The sequence below is a fragment of the Phyllostomus hastatus genome, unplaced genomic scaffold (genome assembly GCF_019186645.2).
Source record: "Phyllostomus hastatus isolate PE091 unplaced genomic scaffold, TTU_PhHast_1.1 phas_contig_40, whole genome shotgun sequence".
Lineage (NCBI taxonomy): Eukaryota > Metazoa > Chordata > Mammalia > Chiroptera > Phyllostomidae > Phyllostomus > Phyllostomus hastatus.
This window is the reverse complement of record NW_025333872.1, coordinates 22,615,524-22,637,840: the sequence shown is the minus strand read 5'-3', so window position 1 is coordinate 22,637,840 and position 22,317 is coordinate 22,615,524. Positions and strand designations below refer to the sequence as shown.

Here is a 22,317-nt window from a genome sequence, read left to right as displayed (position 1 = left end):
ATCCTATCTGCCAAGACCTACCTCTTCCTTCTGGCCTCTGTTAATTTTTTCTCTGTATCTATGTCTGTTTCAATTTTGTTTGCATTTACTTTTGTTCTTTAGATTCCAAATATAAGTGATATCATATAGTATGTATCTTTATCAGCCTGACTTATTTCATTTAGTATATCTTATAAGTCCATCCATGCTGTCACAAATGGTAAAATGTCATTCTTTTTATCACCAAGTAATGTTCCTGTGTGTGTGTGTGTGTGTGTGTGTGTGTGTGTGTGTGTTTACCTACTACCATTTTTATTCACTCATCTATCGATGGGCTGTTATATTACTTCTATATCTTATCTATTGCAAATGATGCTACAATGAACATAGGAGTACATATATTCTCCTGACTTAGTGTTTTGGGTTTCTTTAGAAGTGGAATCTCTGGTCATAAGGTATTTCTCTTTTTATTTTTTTAAGAACTTCCACATTTTTTCCATTGTGGTTGTGCCAATCTGCATTCCCAACAAAAGTCATATCCTTGGCAACATTTGTCTGTTGACATTGATGTAGTTTTTCTGACAGGTGTGAGGTGGTATCTCATGGTTTTAATTTTCATTTTCTGATAATTATTGTTTTTAAACATGTTTTTATCTGTATGGCCATCTGTATGTCTATCCTCTTTGAGGAAGTGTCTGCCCAGGTTGGTCCTGTGCCCACTTTTGTAGTGTGTTTTTTTTTTTTTTGTATTGAGTGGTATGACCTCTTTATAAATTTTGGATATTAACCCCTTATCAAATGTATTGATGAACATCTTCCTCCATTCAATAGATTGTCTTTTCATTTTGTTGATAGTTTCCCTTGTGCAAAAACTTTTTGGTTTGAAATAGTCCCATTATTTGTTTTGTTTTCTTTCCCTTGTCTGAGAAGATATGTCAGAAAAATATTGCTAAAAGTAATCTCAAAGATTTTACTGCCTATGTTTTTTCCTATGTTTAATGGTTTTGAGTTTTACATTTCATTCTTTCATCCATTTTGAATTTATTCTTGTATATAGTGTAAGAAGGTGATCTAGCCTTCATTTTTTTGCATATATCTGTCCAATTTTTCTCAACTCCACTTACCAAATAGACTGTCTTTAACCCATTGTATTCTCTTGCTTTGCTTTGTCAAATATTAATTGCCCATATAGGTGTGGTTTTATCTCTGGTATCCATTGATAATGTGTCTGTTTTTATGCCAGTACCATGCTGTCTTAATTACTATAGCCTAGTAGTTTAGTTTTATATCAGGTAGCATATCTCCCACTGTGTTCTTTTTCATGATTGCTGTCACTATTCACATTCTTTTGTTTCTATGCAAATTTTTATAATATCAGCTGTTCTAGTTCTGTGAAAAATGCCATTGGTATTATAGATGGCTTTGGTTAGTATGAAAATTTTATGATGTTAATTATTTTTTAAATTATATTTTATTGATTATGCTTTTACAGTTATCCCAGTTTTCCCCCTTTGCCCTCTCCACCCAACACCTCTCACTTCCTCAGACAATCCCCACATCATTGCTCATGTTATTATGGTGTTAATTCTTTCTATCTATGAACACTATATATGTTTCCATTTATTAGTATCTCTTTGATGTGTTCCTCTGATTCACTGAACCTAAATAAGTCTTTATGTCAGAATGTGCCTGTATATAACCTAGAGGGTAGGGGATAAACAAAACCTTTAAATATCATCAAAACTCTGGATTTAGGGCTAATTGAAATGAAGAATAAATACTTTAATCTTTTCATTGATATCCTTAGTGGAGTTCTTGGTATAGTTGGGAGAAATGAGAGAAACATACATTGCAAAATGTTGAGGGAAAATAGGAGAAGGGCCATCAAAAAACCTGTGTCAAGGACACATGGACAAAGCCAAAGAGGGTAAAATTGAGGGTGGGAGGTGGGAATGGGTGAAGTGAGGGTAGTGGAGTGGGGACAATGGAGGTAACTACTTAAACAATAATAAAAAAAAGCAAAAAAAAAAGTCACACATTTTGTTCAGAGGCCCAGGACTTTGTAAAGTTCCTTCATTTGTCAGCTTCTAGCCACATGATTTCAGGTCTTTTAATCTTACATTTTTAATTATTAAAGAAAAATATCAAGTGTTTAAGATGTATTTCCCTTATAGAAGTATAACTTGAACTGTAAAGACTAAATGGTTCTTTTCCGCTTGTTATCAAGTGTAAAAAGTATAATCTAGTGAGTCTCAAAAATTTAATCTCATAGGTATGAGATGCTTTTTTTAGTGTATTTGTTACATTTTTCTCCAGAGGTGACAATAAAATTATGTGATGATTTATTTGATTTAAGCAGATCCTAACGTTCCTGTGTCACTTGTCACCTCTTACTCCATGGGGGTAAAGTCTGGATAGTCACAGGAGGAAGGTTGGGGAAGCTAGGAAATGTGAGCCACATTTGATGGTTAAGTACAGGGATATTTCAATATTTTGACAGTAGTTATGAGAGTATATTATATTGACTATTGTCTTTGTTTATCTAAATTCATATTGTCTTATATGAATTTAGAATCCAAATTCATATGAATTTAAATTTAAAATTTGAATTATTTAAGTAATTCAAATTTTAAGCATATCAAAATATTCTGCATTATTTTATTAAATATAATGCAAGTAGCTTAAAACTAAATTCATTTTACAAAATCACTTACTTCTCCAAACTTTTTTATTGCTATTTTAAAATATTTAGTGTTGTCTACTGAAATACTTTATTTGGTATGCAAAGATTTTGATAAACACATAAGACAAGATAAGGTTATGATAAAATGAATAAGTTATTTATAATCAGAAACAAAGAAACATATGCATTTATTTTTATTTATTTTATTTTCCCCACATTTTTATTGTTGTTTAGTTATAGTTGTCTCCATTTTTCCCTCACCACTACCCCCTACCCCAGCCATCCCCACTTTCATATGTATGAAACCATGAAATTAATCCTAATGATCTCATTTCTCAGATTTAGAACATGTTAAGTAAGTGATTCTTTAGAGAATGAGTTATTTTCTGCATGACATTACATGGGGAAAATAACTCTGAATTTATTAGTATTAATGTGAGTCAAATTATAACACCTATATTTTTATGTATATGTGAATGTCTTCAGTCCTGAACTATATTAACATGTTAGCTATAGTCAACAGATAGAGTCCTAAGTGATTACCTGTTTATTAGAATGTGTCTCTGACTTATCTATAAACTGTTATAAATATTAACACTTTTTATTGTCTGATTTCTTCCACTTTTAATGTTCTCTCATATATCTGTTTGCACTTACAGGTGTATATACTACATATTTATACCTTGAACAGCTTCTCAGTTTTCCAAAGCTTTCAACATAGTTTGCTTAATTAAACACATACCTCTTTCACCTGCCTTTCTTGACTTGTTCATTTGGTGTGATCTAAAAACACTAAGGGACCAACATATATGAGTTAGAATATTGTTTTTGCCTGTCATAGCAATTTTGTCAATGGTACTTTGAGGCTTCTTTTCAAAGGTTCCTCCTAATGTTATAGTAATTGTTTTTATGACATTTTCAATGAACTATGAAGTACTCTAATGTCAGGCCACATTTCTGTGGTAATGAAGTCTGAGAGCGAGAAGCCCTCATTTAATCCTGGCCTGATTTTGAAGAGTTGCCCCATTCTATTCACATAAGAAGCATGAAAAGATGAGAGAGACACAATTCAAATGAATATCATTATCATCATCACCATTTTTATCATCTAACATTTATTGATATTTGCCCTTTGCCCAAAGCTCTAAGGACTACTCTAATGAATTTTAAAAGCTGCTGTCCAATCTTTGGAATATTTATAAATAAAAAAATAAAGCATTATAAAATTCCCTTAGAAAGTTTTTGATAATAGACATGAGTTACATAGTATTTCTATAAAATCTTCCCAAACACTGATAATATTAGCAAGATGATTGTTAATTGAATGCTTAATCCATGCTTGGTTAATTCTTTACTTAACAAACCCAGTATTTATATACTGCCAATTCAACATATACCACAATGGAATGCCTCTTGTTATCAATGTATATAATCTAGTTATACTTGTGGCATTCGCAATAAGAATTTGAACCTAAATTCACCTGATTATGTTTGTAGTAGTGCTTATGTTTTATAATAACTATGATTTACCTACTTTCAAATTATTCTTATTTCTAACCAAACTTAAGCATGATTCTTAAGGAAAATATTAATTTCCTAAAATATTTTTGTAGGCCAGGCTGCTCAAGAAGGAGGCAGAAATTTATATGCAAGCAAATTATTGAGGAGTGCTCTCAATGACTTTGACTAGAAGGGTGAAACAGAAGCACAGCTGGGAAAAAAAGATGTTCAACTAAGATATAGTTATAACAGAGGCCTCATTTAATGACTCAGGGCACTGGGAAGTAGGACTGACCCTTTAGAGTTTGTCAAAATTAAGTCACCTTCAGATACCCCACAGACCCAATGAGGACTAAATTTTGGCAAGGCAGCATCCTTCAGCCAAGGACAATTCAATTCATGGGGAAGAATTTACCTCTGAGCTGTGGCAGGTAACTCTTCCACTGCAGGAAAAATAAGTTCCTCTGTTCTGAATGGAGATACTCACCACTTCATCTACTATAGTCATCCTTTTGTGCCTCTCAGACCCAACTTTCAGAAATGAGTTTACTGCATCTGGAAACTGCTGTCCTTAAATTCTGATTTGTCTACTTTTCTGAGTAAAGGTATAAAAGGGTAGTGATTACTGGGGAGAACTACAACTGTTGTCACTGAATCTGGTCTAGATCCTGCAGCTGATACAATCCTCCTCTCCTACACAATTTATATTACCCTCCTCTTTGGCTATTAGATGTGCTAATTAGTGGATTACCTGGTGAAATAAACTTACAACATTATGTCCAGAATTTCAGATATCCTAGAAATGCTGTGGCTGCTGTGTTTGTCCATTTTCTGACAACATTAGATAAAGAAATATTGATGCATGTCCCAGCAGGTCACCTTGATACTAGATGGTTTCATCCTCACCCCATTTTATTGCAACACCCTCCATCATTCTGATGATCAGCATCAGCAAGTCCTATAAAGTTAATGACTTCCTTCCTTGCCTGATTCTCTCTTAGCAAAAAGACACCAAAGTGACTAGATGGAAGCCATAGAATTTAAAAAGAGACTCTTAGCCCTGGCTGGCATAGCTCAGTGGATTGAGCATGGGCTGCAAACTGAAGTGTTGCAGGTTCGATTCCCAGTCAGGGTACATACCTGGGTTGCTGGCCATGACCCCCAGCAACCACACATTGTTGTTTCTCTCTCTCTCTCTATCTCCCTCCCTTCCCTCTCTAAAAATAAATAAAATAAAATCTTAAAAAATGTTAAAAAAGAGAGACTCTTTTGGTGTCCCCTGCTGCAAGCATTTCTTTTCTTCACATAGGTCCCCCAGGACCTTTAATTCTGTGGAGGCTATATTTTTGGGAATGCAAAGCACAGTTTCCCAATGGATCAGAGATAGAGTATGTGGTTCATCTTTCACTTTCATGCTTTGGTTCCCAGTTCCGTGTATTGTGCCTACTGGAGACAGAACACCATATGATTATTAAGAATATATACGACATCCTATAAGATGATGCTCCATGCCTGCAAGCTCTCATCTCCAAGTTGACACCTCATTTGCACTTAGCAGTTTTCAAATGGTGTAATATATAATAGAACCATTAGATTCCATGGTTTTATGATCACTGCGATTTTTTCCTATAAAAAAACCTTCCTTGGTCTACTGAAATGTTATGAGATGTTTCATATTGGTGAATCACCAGAACATTAACCTTGAGTAGCAGTGCTGGCTAGTGGAAACCCTGTTGACAGGAAAGACAAAAATTGTATTCTAATAACTGGAATATGTGCCAATTTTAGTCAAAATGAATCACACTGTTGCTTCAGTCCAATGTAATCTGCTGCCTACCAACTGACTGATAGCTTTGGTTTTTATTCTTAGCTAGATAGATCAGTTTTGGTACATAAGAACCTATGTATTGGGTTCATGCATGACTTCCATATCTGCTACTCTGTGAACTCTGTTTATGCCTATTTTAGTTGCTGAAGACATATGACTGATTTTAACTGGCTGAGTTCTTTCTATGTGGTTGTTTAGTTCATGTATTGTTGCAGATATTTTGTGGTGAACATTAAATGCATTGTGGAGACATTTATGCTTCATGCTCACTTCCATTAGTCAACCTGTATGTCTCTTTCTCAAATTTCCCAGACCTAAATTGTCATAGGACTTTTCTTCTAGCCCAGGGATAAACCAACAAGGTTACTTGCTACTATCTATAAATTCATGTATATTCTCATCTTGGCCCACTTCTATTTCTACTGAAGGATGATGACATTCTCTAACAGAAGATTTGCCTATTGGGAGAATTTCCCTTTACCTTTATCTTCCTGATATATATCTAAGAGGCTGTAGGGAAGCAGCAGTCCATTTTAAGTTTATATCCATATACCAAGTCAACCCATGCATGAACCAAGTTCACGTCCTTCTTCAGATGGTATTGGGGGAGGAGTTTCCCCATACAGCCATACTGTGAACTGAGGGAGAGCTGATATTGCAAGAGTCATGCATCGAAGAGGGAAGTTACATATGATCTCTGGTCTACCCACACCAGATTCCTTATGGACCAGCTATAATAGACTGCTGCTGGTCCTGTCCAATGAATGTCCAACTCTTCCACTATTTTTCACATTGATAGTTTGATTATTCTTACTTGTGTTGAATGTCTCATAATTTGTTATTGACTTATTTTTAAATAACAAAACTTCATGTTTTCCTAGATTATTGCTTAAAGAATGTCATATGGTGAACTGACTAATTGAAAACATTTTATATAATAGTTGAACTTATTTTTAATTTAAGTCTTATAAACAATGAAATATCTTATTATAAAATATCTTATTATAAATGCAATATTTCATTTGCATTTAAAGAAGACTTTGTTATACTATTTCATTTTGTAATTCATTATGGTTAGAAGTGTTAATTTTAATTTGTAGTCTTTACTTCTTTAATCTATTAATTTTGTGGTTATTGTGTGTCTCTATAAATTTGATTAGGTAATTCATAAGTATCATCCTATTATTTAAAGTTATAATCTTTTTCAAAATATTACAAATATTTAGATGTATTCAACTCTAGATAAGCAGACTATATGATCACTGATAGCACAAAAAGTTATAAATATGCTTTAAAGATAATCTGAAATTTGTAGTTAGCTAATTTTTATTAGGTAATATCTGAGGAAATTTTGAAATGAGTTAGAATTTTAATATGACCTGAATGAAAAACAGGCTTTAAATAGGCAGCATTTTGGAAATGATATTCCAGATAGAACTATAAGAGCAGCCATAGATGGAAGAAAATACAATGTTTAATTCTAACCTAGGTTGATAAAAGCCGTGGTCCTCATACCTACCTGTGCTGTAGAATCATTTTGAGAGACTTTGTAAAATACATTTTGTCAGGCCTACTTCTCAGAGATTCATATTTGGAAATCTGTATTTTTAAAAACTCCACAGATGATTTGTATTATTCAATCAGGTTTGTAAATCAAGGTGCTAGAGTAGTTGATAATATCAGGTAAATAATAAGAAAGGCAAGATTGACCCAGAGTATTTAGTTTTAGGCTAAGCAGATTACATTTATTTCAGGAGGCAATAGGGAGTCCACAATAGGGACAATAGGGAGTATTTTGTTAGGATTACACATGAAAAATGAAAAGGATCAGAAAAGTCATTTTGGAAAACATGTCCAAAATGTAAAACTGACCAGTTGGGAGAAGTTGTATAAGGAGAGGTAGGAAAGAAAGGAAAGACACAGAGGCTGAAGAAAAGCTAGTTAGATAGATGGTAGACTGATAAATATAGAGATATACTTATTTAAATATAGGATGGGACAACATTAGGTTTACAGTTGTACCTATGGAAAGTAATAAAATAATTAATAAATAATAATACAAGAACAAACTATAAACCTATGTTTATAGATTTATTTAGGTTTATTTTGTTTACTTTTCATTTTTGTTTACATTTCATTCCTATAAACCTATGTTTATAGGTTTATAAACATAAACCTCATTCACAACCATAAACCTATGTTTGCCCCACCCTGTTTATTATTCCTATTATAACATTATTGATGCATGTAAATATTGTACTGATCATGCTTCTCAGTTTATATACTGTAATGGCTTATTTTTGAAAAGTTTCTTTAACATCTGGTGAAAAAACACCCAATACAGAGGTAGATGTTGAGGCAATCTGGTAAAGAGGGTTTTGACACAGGCAGAGGCATGGAAAGCCCCCAGGATTTCAGAGGTAGCTGTCTACTTTTCTTAGGAAAAGAGTGGCCTTCAGATGACTCTAGATCCTGCCTATGCCTTTCTTCCTTCTCAGGAAAGCATCTTTAGATTTTTCTCCTAAATTCTAAGGGCCCTCACAATATTGGTAAGTGGGCAAGCAGCAGACAGTCGCAGCTCATCCCAGGCTTACCTCTGAACCTGTCTCCAAGTCCCCCTTTTCTCTGACTTCCCAGTGAGCTAACAACAGCCTGACTTGGCTTTACTTATTTTTTATAATATTTCTAGAGAGCCAAAGCAGCCCTACCTAGTCTATTTCCTATTGCTTCTTCTACCCTAAGCCCTTCCTTTGTTTCACTGTCTTCTGCTTTAATAAACCAACTCTCAAAGTCAGAAAAGAAAGAAAAAGAAGGAAAGAAAGGAAGAAAGAGAGGGAAAGAAGGAAGGAAGGAATGGAGGGAGGAAGGAGAAAGAAGGAGGGGAGGACGAAAGGAAAAGAAAAAGAGAGGAGAGAGAAGGAGAGAGAGAGAGAAAGAAAGAAAGAAAGAAAAAAGGAAGGAAGGAAGGAAGGAAGGAAGGAAGGAAGGAAGGGAAGGGAGGGAGGGAGGGAGGGAGGGAGGGAGGGAGGGAGGGAGGGAGGGAGGGAGGGAGGGAGGGAGGGAGGGAGGGAGGGAGGGAGGGAGGGAGGGAGGGAGGGAGGGAAGGAAGGAAGGAAGGAAGGGAAAGAAAGGAGGGAGGGAGAAAAGGAGTGAACTATGCTATTAATTAAATCAAGTCCTTTAATTTTAGAACCACTAACAGAAATTTATTTCAAATGTATACCATTACTATACCCCCAAAGCAGGCAGCAGGATAGCATGAAAGAATAATGTTAGACATAACAAAAAATATCCACAATGTCCATCATTAAATTACTTAGAAAACACCTGTTACACTGTGATGGAGGCATGCTGCGCTAGTGCATGCCAGGTCAAATGAACTATGGAAGGACACAAAAGTAGATGCTCACCCTGGCTGGCGTAGCTCAATGGATTGAGTGGGGCTGCAAACCAAAGTGTTGCAGGTTCGATTCCCAGTCAGGGCACATGCCTGGGTTACATGCCACGGCCCCCAGCAACCGCACATTGATGTTTCTCTCTCTCTCTTTCTCTCTTCTTTCCCTCTCTAAAAATAAATAAATATTTTTTAAAAAAAGTAGATGCTCAATAAGTATGTATTGGGTACATTAATGAGTACTAACAAGTATCTGAAATAAGGCAATGGGGGCAAACACCTGAGACTAAGATTGAGCAAGCCTTTGGTAATACCTTATAAGTCCTAAAAAATCATTTCTTTTAGTACTGCATGGATTCATGGTGACAATGTCATAACATTCTCATTTTAATCCTATGAAGAAAATAAGAGGTCATATTGTTATAATGAACTATAAATGTCATTTATCAGTGCTACTAGAAATGAATATATATATTCTCTACATCTCTCAATCATAGTACAACATAGATATCTTAATCCACAGTTTAAAAAGGAGGAATTTAAAGCTCAGATGGGTTGGTAATGTTTTTGTTTTATTTATTTTTTTGTTTACTTTTCATTTCAGGAACATAATGGTTTTCATTTGTTGTGGTAATATACAATTTCTTCAGCTTTATTAAGGTATAGTTGACAGAAAATTGTAGGTATTTAAAGTTCACAATGTAATGATGTCATATATGTATATACATTATGAAAGGATTTCTCCTATCTAGTCAATTAATACATACATCACCTCAGAATGTTTATCTTTTTATCTTTCTGTTTGAGGATATTTTAAATTTTATTCTAACAATTTTCAATTATACAATACAGTATTAGCAACTATAGTCACCAATTTATACATTAGTTTCTTAAACCTTATTCACCTTACAACTGAAAGTTTGTACAACAACTTCTTATTTCTCTCACCTCAGAGACCTTGGGAACCAAGTTTTTTTCTTCTTAGTTTCTGTGTGTTTGAACTTTTTTTCAGATTCTGCATACTGGTGACACTTATCACAAAGTATTTTTCTGTCTATTCAGCTCACTTCACTCAATGCCCCCAACGTCCTGCTTTCACAAACAGTGTTCCCTCCTTTTTTAGGGCTGGCAATTATGTATGGGACATATTTTGAACCAAAGTCTATCCCCCTCTTCATATTTATTTCTTTTTTAAATATGGAAGTTGCTTTGCTTGAAGGGGAAAAGGTAGAGATTCAGCAAAATGGTTCCCCTTGGCTGCACAGACAACACAAGCCCTCAGGCACACACCACAGAGGGCACACCTCATTCCAGATTCCGATTCTCACATGGCAATGACCGACAGTTTGTCCAGATTTTGAAGAACTGTTTTGTTCTTGCTCAGGAAGGAGCAGAGACTTCTGAAGAAAAACAAAATCAATAATGTGTATAAAACAAAATATAAACACACACAGGTTTAACAATAATATATTTATTTAACAAAAATTTGAATCAATGAGGCATGACTAGAGAGACAAAATCCATACCTTCAGGGAGCTCAGTTTGTAATGTGGAAGACAGGCAAAAAGAAACAGATAAATGAGTAAATTTCATAGAATGCTAGAAGAAAATTTCTTGCAATAGGGAAAAACATAAAACTGGATAATGGTGGAAGAGGAATAGGATGCAATTTCAAACAGTGTGGTTCAATAGGCCTCACTGAGAAAATGATATCTGAATGAAGACCTGAGAAAATGAAAGAATGATTTATGTAGATATTGGTAAAAGAGCATTCTAGGAAGAAGAACAAAGTTTTTGAGAAAAACCCAAGGGGGTCAGTGTAACTACAGCAAAGTAGTCAAGAGTGGGGGTAGAATAAAATGCAGTTAAAAAGCTAAGAAAGGAAAACTTACTTGTATCATGCTAAAGGATATGGTGTTAAAAATGAAAATATACTGGTTTACAGGGACCAAAATGTGCAGATCAGCTAATCATTACATTCTTATTCTTTCTGGAGGTTACTTAGGAATCAAATTATAAACATAATTCAACTAATGAATAAAGCATTAGGGAAAAAAAACCCTCCTAAGGTAATGGTGGTAATATTTTCTTTTGTTAAACTGAGACAGGTTTGTCCCCTATAGAACGGTTTGATTGTATCTTGTCAAGTCTCCTGTCTCTAAATTGCAAGCATCTAGTCCAATTATCTTTTATTTTTACCCTGGTCCCTATACTTCTTTGGTAAATTAGCCATCTATTTTTAACCAACATTTTTATCCGTATTCTAACAGCATTCTACATGGTCCTATAAATACTTTTCACTCATTTTCTTAATTAAAATAATGAACAATTACTCATTTACTATAAGGTAGTTGTGATATTTTTAACAGGAATCTGACACTAATCAAATGTTAAATATGTCAGACCATGGGCTAGTTGTTTGATATACATTGTTTTAATTTATTATACCAATAAACCTAAGATGGACTAATAAATAACCCTCATTTATAAATGAGAAGCTTAAATGTTTAATGTATCTCTACTAAATACTACCATTGTCACAAATATCTACCCTTTCCTGGTAAATTATATGTGGGGCTTGACCATATAATTTAGATGGAATATGGAATATTGGTGGGAGGCTTAAGAACCAGCGACTTTGCCATGGGCCCCTTTCCCTCTTCAGCAATGATGATCATGTCCTGGGTAAAGGATGCTCCATTAACCTGTGTGTGTCCCAGAATGAAGATAAAGGAGATCTGTGACTCACCTGGGCTTGGAATATTCATGGGAAATAAATCTGTGTGTCATGGTTCACTAAGAGTCAGGGAAAGGGGTTCCTTATTTTTTATTATTAATAACCTAACCTAAGTTGCTAGTATGCTTGTTTAAACCACATCCTACACCTAAATCTTGATGGTCCTTTTAAATATTGCTGCATTTTGACCAATTTACAAACATCATTTCTTTATAGTATTATTAATGTGCAAAGCTCTAAATAGTTAGTAACAATTATGGTAAAAAAGTAAGCTGTATATAATTAAATTATGACTCAAAAACTGATCATCTTTAAGGAGAATTTTCATTTCTTTTTTGTACTGGAAGCTTCATTTGTAATAAATCACAGACTCTCCCAGTGTGACTGCTCTAAATAACATTCACTTGAAAAGACAGTTCTGCTATGGTATAATTTAGTAAAGTTAATTTATGATATCACCTTGTGAAATGGCTGCCTGTCTGCCCTTACCGCCATCCCCCAACTCTTTTCCTGGTATTCAAAAAAATACTGAGATGTCTAGCTAACGCATAATGCCAGGGTACTCTTTCAAACTCTTACTAAATTCACTCAGGTTTCTTTCCTCTATGGTCATTAAAACTTTCATGGTACTCTCACACATGGACTTTACTTCTTTGTCCTTTAAACAGCCAATGCACTCAGTTTGCTCTCTCATTAGGGCATATACCATGTGGGGCCAGTGTTAAAGTGTAGAAAGGTGGTGTTAGTCATCAGAGATGACTAACAATGTGGGCTCCGCCATTTACTAGCTGTCAGCCTGTGCTTCATTTTGCTTTATTCCATAAAATGGAGAAAATAATTTCTCCAGAATATTATTATGGAGAAAAATAATTTCTCCAGAATATTATTATAAAATTCAAATGAGTTGATTTACATAAAGTGTTTAACAGTACTTGGTATGTAATAAGGTCTCCAAATATCAACTATTATTATGTATTTATTTTTCATGGTAATAAGTATTTATTTATAAATTTATCTTTATTTCCATCTAGCTGCTATGTAACTGTTTTTATAAGCATTGTAGTAGTGTATTCTTTTATAAGCTTATCTTTATTCCCAATCAGATATTATGTTCTTGGCTACAAGAACATAGTTTTCTGATTGGAGCTGTTAAAATATAAACTTAAGCATATTAAAAATTATGAGTTTATTTGAAAAAAAAACTATTTGAATTGGGCAGCATCCAATCTAGCAGATAAATAGGAGCTCTGAGGGAGCTATGTGATTGAATGACTTTTGTAGCCAAAAGACAGTAGGAATAAAGAATTATACTAAGCAAAAAAGTGGGTTTATTATTGCTAAGTTAAAGAAATACCTTGATCTATTGTGTTTTGCTTTATTGTGCTTCACAGATATGGCTCTTTTTACAAATAGGAGTTTTGTGGCAACCCGTCATTGAGAAAATCCTATTGGCATAAGTTTTCCAACAGCATCTGCCCATTTCATGTGTCTATGTTACATTTTGGTAATTCTTGCAATATTTCAAACATTTTCATTATTACATTTGTTATGGTGATTTGTAATCAGTTATCTTTGATGTTACTATTATAATTGTTTAGGAGCACCACAAACTGTGCCCATGTAAGATGTGTGGGTTCTGACTGCTGCACTGATCAGCTGTTCCCCCATCTCTCTCCTTGGACCTTCCTGTTTCCTGACACACAAATTAGGCCAGTTAATAACCAGATAATGTCCTCTAAGTGTTAATGTGAAAGGAAGGGTCACACATTGTTCACATTAAATAAAAGGTAGAAATTGATAAATTAGAAAGGCCTGTCAAAACCAAGATAGGCTAAAAGCTAGGCCTCTTAAACCAAACAATTAGCCAAGCTATGAATACAAAGGAGGAGTTTTAGAAAGAAATTAAAAGTGCTACTCCAGTAAACACACACAAATTATAGGAAAGCCAAACATCCTTATTGCTGATGTGGAGAAAAATTTAGTGGTCTGGATGGATCAATCCAGCCAAAACATTTCCTTCGGCCAAAACCTAATCCAAAGAAAGGCCCTAATTGTCTACAATTCTATGAAGAATGAGAGAGGTGAGGAAGCTGCTGAAGAGAAGTTTGAAGTTAGGAAAGGTTGGTTCTAGAGGTTTAAAGAAAGAAGCCGTATCCATATCATAAAAGTGAAAGGTGAGGTTGATATAGAAGCTGTAGCCCATTGTCCAGAAATCTAGCTAAGATAATGAAGCTGACTACATGAACACTTGGGTTTCAGAGTACACAATTCAGATTTCTATAGGAAGCTGATGTCATATAAGACTTTCATAGCTAGAAAGGAAAAGTCAGTGCCTAGCTTCAAAAGACAGTCTGACTTTTATGTAAGGGGCTAATAATGCACCTTGTTATTTTCAGTTGTCTCCAACTTAAAATAATGCTTATTTACCATACTGAAAATCCTAAGACCCTTAAGAATTATTATATATCTACTCTACCTGTCTACCTGTGCTCTACAAATGGAACAACAAAGACTGAATGACAACATATTTGATTACATGATATACTGAATATTTTTAAGCCCACTGTTGAGATCTACTACTCTGAAAACATTTTCTTTTAAAATATTACAGCTCATTGATGATGCAACAGGTCACTCAAGAGCTCTGATGGAGATGTACAGTGAGATTAATGTTGTTTTGATGCTTGCTCACACCACATCCATTCAGAGCAATTTCAACTTTCAAATCTTATTATTGATGAAATACTCTTTGTTAGACTACAGATGCCATAGATAGTGATTTCTCTGTTAGATCTGGACAAAGTAAATTGAAATTCTTCCGTAAAGGGCTCATGATTCTATGTGCCATTAAGAACATTTGTGATACATGGGAAGAGGTAAAATATTAACATTAACAGGCATTTGGTGGAAGTTGACCACAGCCCTCATGGGTGACTTTGAGGGGTTTAAGAGTTAAGTAGAGGAAGTAATTGCAGATGTGGTAGGAAGAGCAAGAGAACTAGAATTAAAAGTGACTGAATTGCTGTAATCACATGATGAAGTTGATGCATTTTCATTAATGGATGAGGACCTGCTTCTTGTTGATGAGCAAAGAAAGTTGTTTCCTAAAATGAAATATATTCCTGGTAAGGATGCAATAAAGATAATCTAGATAACAATAAGATTGGGAATATTACATAAGCTTAGTTGATGAAACTATGGAAGGGTTTGAGAGAATTGACTCCAATTTTTAAAGAAGTTCTACTGTGGGTAAAATGTCAAACATCATCACATTCTACAGAGAAATCATTCATGAAATGTAGAATCAATCAATGTGGCACACTTCATTGTTTAGTAAATTACTACAACCACTACAACCTTCAGCAACAACCACCCCAATTATTCAGCATCCATCAACATAGAAGTACCACCCTCCACCAGCACAAAGATTATGACTTGCTGAAGACTCAGATGGTAATTAACATTTTCTGCATAAAGTATTTTAATTACATATATACATTATTATATTTTACACATAATGTGATTATTGCACACAATAAACTACATTGGAATGTGAACCTAACATATGCACTGAACTAGAAGATTTGTGTGTCTCATTTAATTGCACTACTCCCTTTATTGCTGTGGTCTGGAACCAAGCCTGTAATACCTCCCAGGTATGCCAGTAATTTTCTTTAGGGAATGGCATCTGTCTATCAGGCAGATTATCTAACTAGTGATGATCTGTCTATTTCTTATTCATTGGTTTCCCAGAAATGGAGTCTGTCTGAAGACTCTGTCTGAATGGAGTCTGTCTGAAGACTCCATTTCTGGCAAAGCTAAAACTATAGTTGTCAGTTCGGTGACATGAGGCTTAGCATAAGTGACTCCATTTGGGGCCCATTGTCTTGATTTTAACAGTGTACATCATACTATGCAGCAAAACAATTTATGAACATGTCGTAGTAGCTGCAGGACAGTCCGTTCAATCCAGGTTCAGAAACATAAGTCAGGGAGAACACAATTTGAATCCTTTTTGGCTGTAATGGCCTATGTGATCTGGAAGCATAAGTTAAACTCCCCAAACCCTGTTTACACAATAGAGAGAGTTAGGATTAATATCTGTACCCATGTTTGATTAACATTAGTTATAATAATGTATGTAAAGCCTTTAGCACAGGGCCTGGCACATAAGTAATGATAGTTTATGTTCACAGATGCACTGTGCAGATAGGCACAATGAACAAAGGGATTACTCTAAAAATTTTACAATGATTCTCTACTTTTCCTAATATCTCTAACATGTGAATCCTGAAACGCAGCCAGGCTTTCCATTAAGCTTTGCTTATGCTTTTCTCTAGATGTTTTCTATCTATAGATATTGTCTCCCTGATATGTGTACATGTATCTGGATTAACAAGGTTGTTCTTTTTATTTTTTATTTTTGGCACTTTTACTTGAACACAAAGATAGCACATGTTAGGTGCTTAATAAATATTTAAAACTTGGATTTGAAAACACTAGGTATTTAGCCAAAGTTAGACAAATTTAGAACTTTCAGATAGCTCATTAATAGACTCACCAGGACCAAATTTAGAACAATTCAAGCTTTGTTCCTATAGGTAATAAATGTTTGACTTTCAAGGATCATTACAGAAACATATGATTTAATATTTATAGTGAGAACTTGATATAATTCATTACTTCACTAATATTTTCAATAAACAGTTCTTTACACTAAAAACAAATCTTTTAAATAGATTAAGCTTGTGCTTTGCATGTCTCATTCCCATTAAATTAATAGTCTGAGAATTCATACCTAAACATGTTTAAAATTAAAATATGTTCTTTGTTTTTTACTGCAGGGTATCAAATTGTCTTTATGGGAAAGGAGTCTTGATTTATTGGTAATGTTTATCATAATGAACAAGCTTTTGTGTTTTGCATTTAAATAGTCTCATGTTTTGTCTTGTCCTGTCTCTTCTAATATAGGCATCAACTGTGAAGTGGATATAGAAGAATGTGTATCAAAGCCCTGTCTTCATGATGGAGCTTGTATTGATCTTGTCAATCATTATATCCGTGACTGCAAGGGTGGCTTTTTTGGAACACACTGTGAAACAAATGCAAACGATTGCCTCTCTAATCCTTGTCTGTATGGAAGGTAGCTATTTTTATTTTCTATTATTTAATCTAAGAAGGTAAATTTAACTCAACATTTAAGACAATATCAAGGGCAAGTAAAGTTAATTTTAATTATAGTCTTTCATATACTAGAACTAAGTACAGTTAAGATGACAGATGCTGCCTATTCTACTTAATACAATGTACTGACATATTTTCTCTGCTTTTCTTTTATTTATACTTATTAGGAAAAATCAATAAATATATAGTATTTGGAATTAATATACTTAAAGTTAACTGCTCAAAGTAATAGACGTAGCAGGTAGGATGAGGAGACAATTTATTATTTGCTCTGTGGAGGGATAATACCACACACTTAGAATTTAAAATGTTCCTAAATAATCTGTGTTTTTATCCCTACGTGAATGTAAGGAATTTTGTGGCTCTCTTTATGGAATTGTGTAATAACTTCTGCTCATGGGTAGAAAATAGTTTTATGCAAATACAGAGAGGATATTTCTAGGAGATGCAAGTGGCAAAGAATGGCTCTCAGATGCATCAAGCTGTCTTCACAGCATTATTGTTACTTTTTTTCCTCATCCTGCCACTATGTAAGCAGAGAAGAGAAGACGAAGATGTGTAGCTCACTGCAATGGAGTTCGGCTATAGCTGACTTCAGTTTCCTACATAAACCCTAGACATTCTGTAGACCTTTTAGAACTCTTCTTTCTTTTCACTGCCATGGGTAAGATGGCAAAAATAAGCCCTGGCTGGTGTAGCTCAGTGGATTGAGTGTGGGCTGGGAACCAAAGTGTCCCAGGTTCAATTCCCAGCTAGGGTACATTCCTGGGTTGCAGGCCATAACCCCCAGCAACCGCACATTGATGTTTCTCTCTCTCTCTCTCTCTCTCTCTTTCTCTCTCTCTCAGTCTCTCTCTCCCTCCCTTCCCTCCCTAAAAATAAATAAATAAAATCTTAAAAAAATAAATAAAAATAAAGTACTTAAAAAAAAAGATGGCAAAAATAAGAATTAATTTGTTTTTTCAGTCCATTAACCTTGAAGGCTGACTAGTCTGTTATTCATGGGAATGTGTATCTTTTTTTTTTAAAGCTGAACTGGAAAAGAGCAGTTCTAAATAGTTAAACTCTAATGTTTAATGTCTTATTTAAAATGTCATTGTCTGTTTCAGATACACAGATCTCATTAATGACCATCAGTGTTCATGTGATACAGAATGGACTATCTCAAGATGCGAAATCAAGATTAATGTAAGTTTTATCATTTTGATATTTTGATTAAATATGAAGTAGTTTAAAAGAAAACCAAACTACAGGGTCCAACAGAAGTAATGCCTGCTTGAGTGTGGTTGGTACAGTAATAATATGGGTGTAATAATATCTAGCTTTTTCATATTTTTTTATACTGGGTTAAGTACAGTTGTCTTCATTTCCCCCCCAACAACTAAAACTCTCAACAACTCTCCCCAACCCCAGCAACTAAACTTACCCCTCTTGATCCCACCCCCTTTAGTTTTGTCCATGTGTTCTTTATATATGTTCCTAAAAACCCTCCCCTATTCCCTCCCCATTATCCCCTCCCATTTTGCCTCTGGTTACTGTCAGTTTGTTCTTTATTTCAATGTTTCTGGTTATATTTTGCTTGCTTGTTTGTTTTGTTCATTAGCTTCCACTTGTAGGTGAGATCATATGGTATTTGTCTTTCACCACCTGGCTTATTTCACTTAGCATAATGCTCTCTAGACCACCTATGTGTCAAAAAGGGTAGGAGCTCCTTATTTCTTTCTTTTGCATAGTATTCCATCATGAAAATGTGCCATGGTTTTTTGATCCATTCATTTACTGATGGGCACTTATTTGAACATTTCAACTAAAATGTCATATGATGTGCTTGAGTAAGATATTGTTATGTTACAGAATTGCATGCTTATGATTTTGTAATAAAAAAAGGATGTTACTTGTGCCAGACCCTGTACTTGCTGTAGGTTTCAAAGTCGCTTCTTTGATTATTAATTATTTAACTACCTTGTCCCTCACCATTTTGTTTAGGAATTTTTCTGTCACTCCAAAAAAAAATAACAGCCTCCTTTTGCCTCCCCCCCCCTTGTTATCATAAACTTCTGCAACCTAGAGCCCTCAGTAAACTAAATCCTGGGTTTGATCTTTGGCAAAAGGACCTCAGAAGGCTTATGACTTGCTGCCTGATTCCCCCTCTAAGGTCTTAGAATACACAAATGTCTGTGCATGTGTAGGGATGAGAGGAGAATAAATGATCCAGATACCACAGGAAAAAATAAATACTAGATAGATGTGTGAAGAGGTGGGTACATGTAACAAACATCCATGCCTATAAATATGCTCAGTATCTGTCTTCCAATCTTCAGGAGCCTGGTGTATTATACCTGACATATGGTATTTTATGTGGCATGCCTCATCTGCGAAGAAATGTTGATTACCTGAAGTTTGACACTTTTCTTGCTGGATGAGAACCTCATGAGCCTTCCTGAAAAGTGGAGAGTTCTTCCAAATCCTCTCTGACTGAGAGTTACATGCTAAAGGCATGAAGCATAGGGACTAAAAACAGCCTTTAGCATTGTAGGACTATGGATATTTTATTTAAATTCATCTGTCTCTCTCCTGCCTCTTGTCACTCAGAAAAAATATAGTTCATACATTACAGTGTCATTGTGAAGCATGTAAGATGTGGTAGATACTCAGTAAATGATGGGAGTGATGAGGTAGTTAAATGCATTAGGGAGAAAAAGGGTTGATGTCTATTTTCCTACTTACCTGCTGTGTGTTCTTGAACAAATTCTGTACTTATATTTTAAAATCATCATTTAACTATTCAGTGAGAGTGATCATAGTAACCACCTCTTAGGCTATTGTGGGGATTAAACTAAATAATGCATATAAATAAATTAGCACATTTTTCTAATACATTATTTTTTAAAGCTTAATTAAATTGTTGATATTATATTGATTTGGTTCTAGACAGTGAGAGCCATATATGATGTGAAAAGGAAAATGTTTTAATTAATAAATTTCCTGATAGATAAAGCATCTATCTTGTTGGCACTATTGCATTTATTGCCTGTAGTATCCTCTAAAAATTATCTCTTGATAGTATAGATATGGCATTCATCTTTGGAATGAAATATGTAAATAAATATACATTTTTAAATTTTACTTATTGATTTTTAGAGAGAGAGGAGGAGAAAGAGAGTCATCAATTTGTTGTTCCACTTATTTATTCACTTACTGGTTGATTCTTTTACGTGCACTGACCTAGGATCAAACAGCAGCCTTAGCATATAGAGACAACAATCTAAGCAGCTGAGCTACCTGGCCAGGGCTACATAAATATATTTTTTATAAACAAATTTATATATATTTATACTTATATCAAATGCTATGAGAACAATTGTTAAAATTGCCTAGATTTTTTCTAATTTTTTGTATAGGAAAATGATCTGATTATCCTCCTTATTCAGTGACTTCTTGTACCATATTGTATATCTTAGGAACATTCCATTATAATTCATAGAGTCCTGACACAGTCCTTTTAATAGCTAAAGATAATTCCAACTAAAAGGATTTCAAAAAAACTACACTTATTTAATGAGACTATGAGCATACCAACTTTTGTAGATCTTATGAAGTTAATAAACATTTTTAAGTGTTGACTAATTTGATGAGGAAAATATAACATGTGATTATTTTAATTTACATTTTCCTAGGTTACTATAAAGACTTATCACCTTTCCATATGATTATTTTCCATTTGTATATCTTCTTTATGCCTTGTCTATGCATAGTCTTTAATTAATCATAGTTTTCTTTAGGCTTGCTTCCCTTTTTCCTTGGTTTGCACATATTATTGAAAATTAATAATAAAATCCACTGAATTCTGCAAAATTGCAAATATTGTGCACAGCTTGGCTACTCTTACTTTATAAAACTAGTAAACTGTAAAATGTTTAAGTTTTTTAACCTTTTTTAAAAATTTATTTAAATTGTTGTTGCAGAACAATTTTCTATCTTTTACTTCCATCCCAACTTTTTAACCTTTTTAATGACTCTTTTTATCTCTCCTTAGAACATGCTTTCATACAGCATTATTTAAATCATTTTCTTACATTTTTATCTACCACAATTTTAGGCTTGACAATACTTTTAATACCTTAACTCATAGTGAATATTTGTTATAATGAAAGAAGACAGGAATTTGATTGTTTTTCAAAAGTATAATTAATTTTCCCAAGAACTGTTATCAAAATTTCATCTAAAAATGTTATTTCTTTACTTATTTGAAATGTCTCATATTTTATGCTCTTAGTTCCTATACCTATTAGAAATATCTATTGTTTTCCTGCCCTTTAAAAGCTCACTTTTCCATATATATGAATTATTATAGTTCAATAGAGTTTTTAGAAATCTTTTTTACTAATATTTTAAGCAAACTCTAAGTGTAATTTTATTTGTTCTGCAAATATTCGATGTTCAATGTCTATGAGGAACCAAGATATAAGAATTTTGACATACTTCCTCACAATCAGTTTTATTTGGAGATATAGATATGTATCTTACTTAGCTGACCTATTTATTGTATCTCTATGTTGCAATGCACTGATAGCAGCCTCCAAAGGGCATTGTTGCATTAATGTCCAAGTCTATTTTTCCAGGGTAAAGATAAAAGAGCAAAGGAGAAACATGGACAGAGCTGATTGAAAACAACACTTAGGTCATTACAGAACAGGAGGTTATATATGAAGCTTCTTAAAGAGTAGATAAACAAAGTTTGTGTTAGGTCTGCAGGGAAAAAAATCAAGCAAACTTTTTTCTGTCAATCTAAAAATTTGAGGTAAGTTTTAAAAATTAGAATCAATACTGAAGAAAAACAAACTCATGACTGGGTATGGAATGGATACTGTGGTTTTGCAACATATCACTAACTGAACTCTTGGGACAGGCACAGAGAAAGGGAGAGATAAAAGAAAAGAGAGGAGAGTGATATAGATAGCAAACATTCCCCTCCACTGTGTTGGGACTGAGGATAACTGTTGCAAGAGAGC

General features: G+C 34.1%; 1 protein-coding gene across 1 annotated transcript in view; it reads left to right on the top strand.

The window, feature by feature from the left end:
• EYS (eyes shut homolog) overlaps positions 1–22,317 on the top strand; it is a 1,607,944-nt gene that overhangs the window by 682,421 nt on the left and 903,206 nt on the right. Inside the window, 2 exon segments of the mRNA XM_045842859.1 lie at positions 17,093–17,264; positions 18,415–18,493. Coding sequence (XP_045698815.1) covers positions 17,093–17,264; positions 18,415–18,493 — 251 coding nt within the window.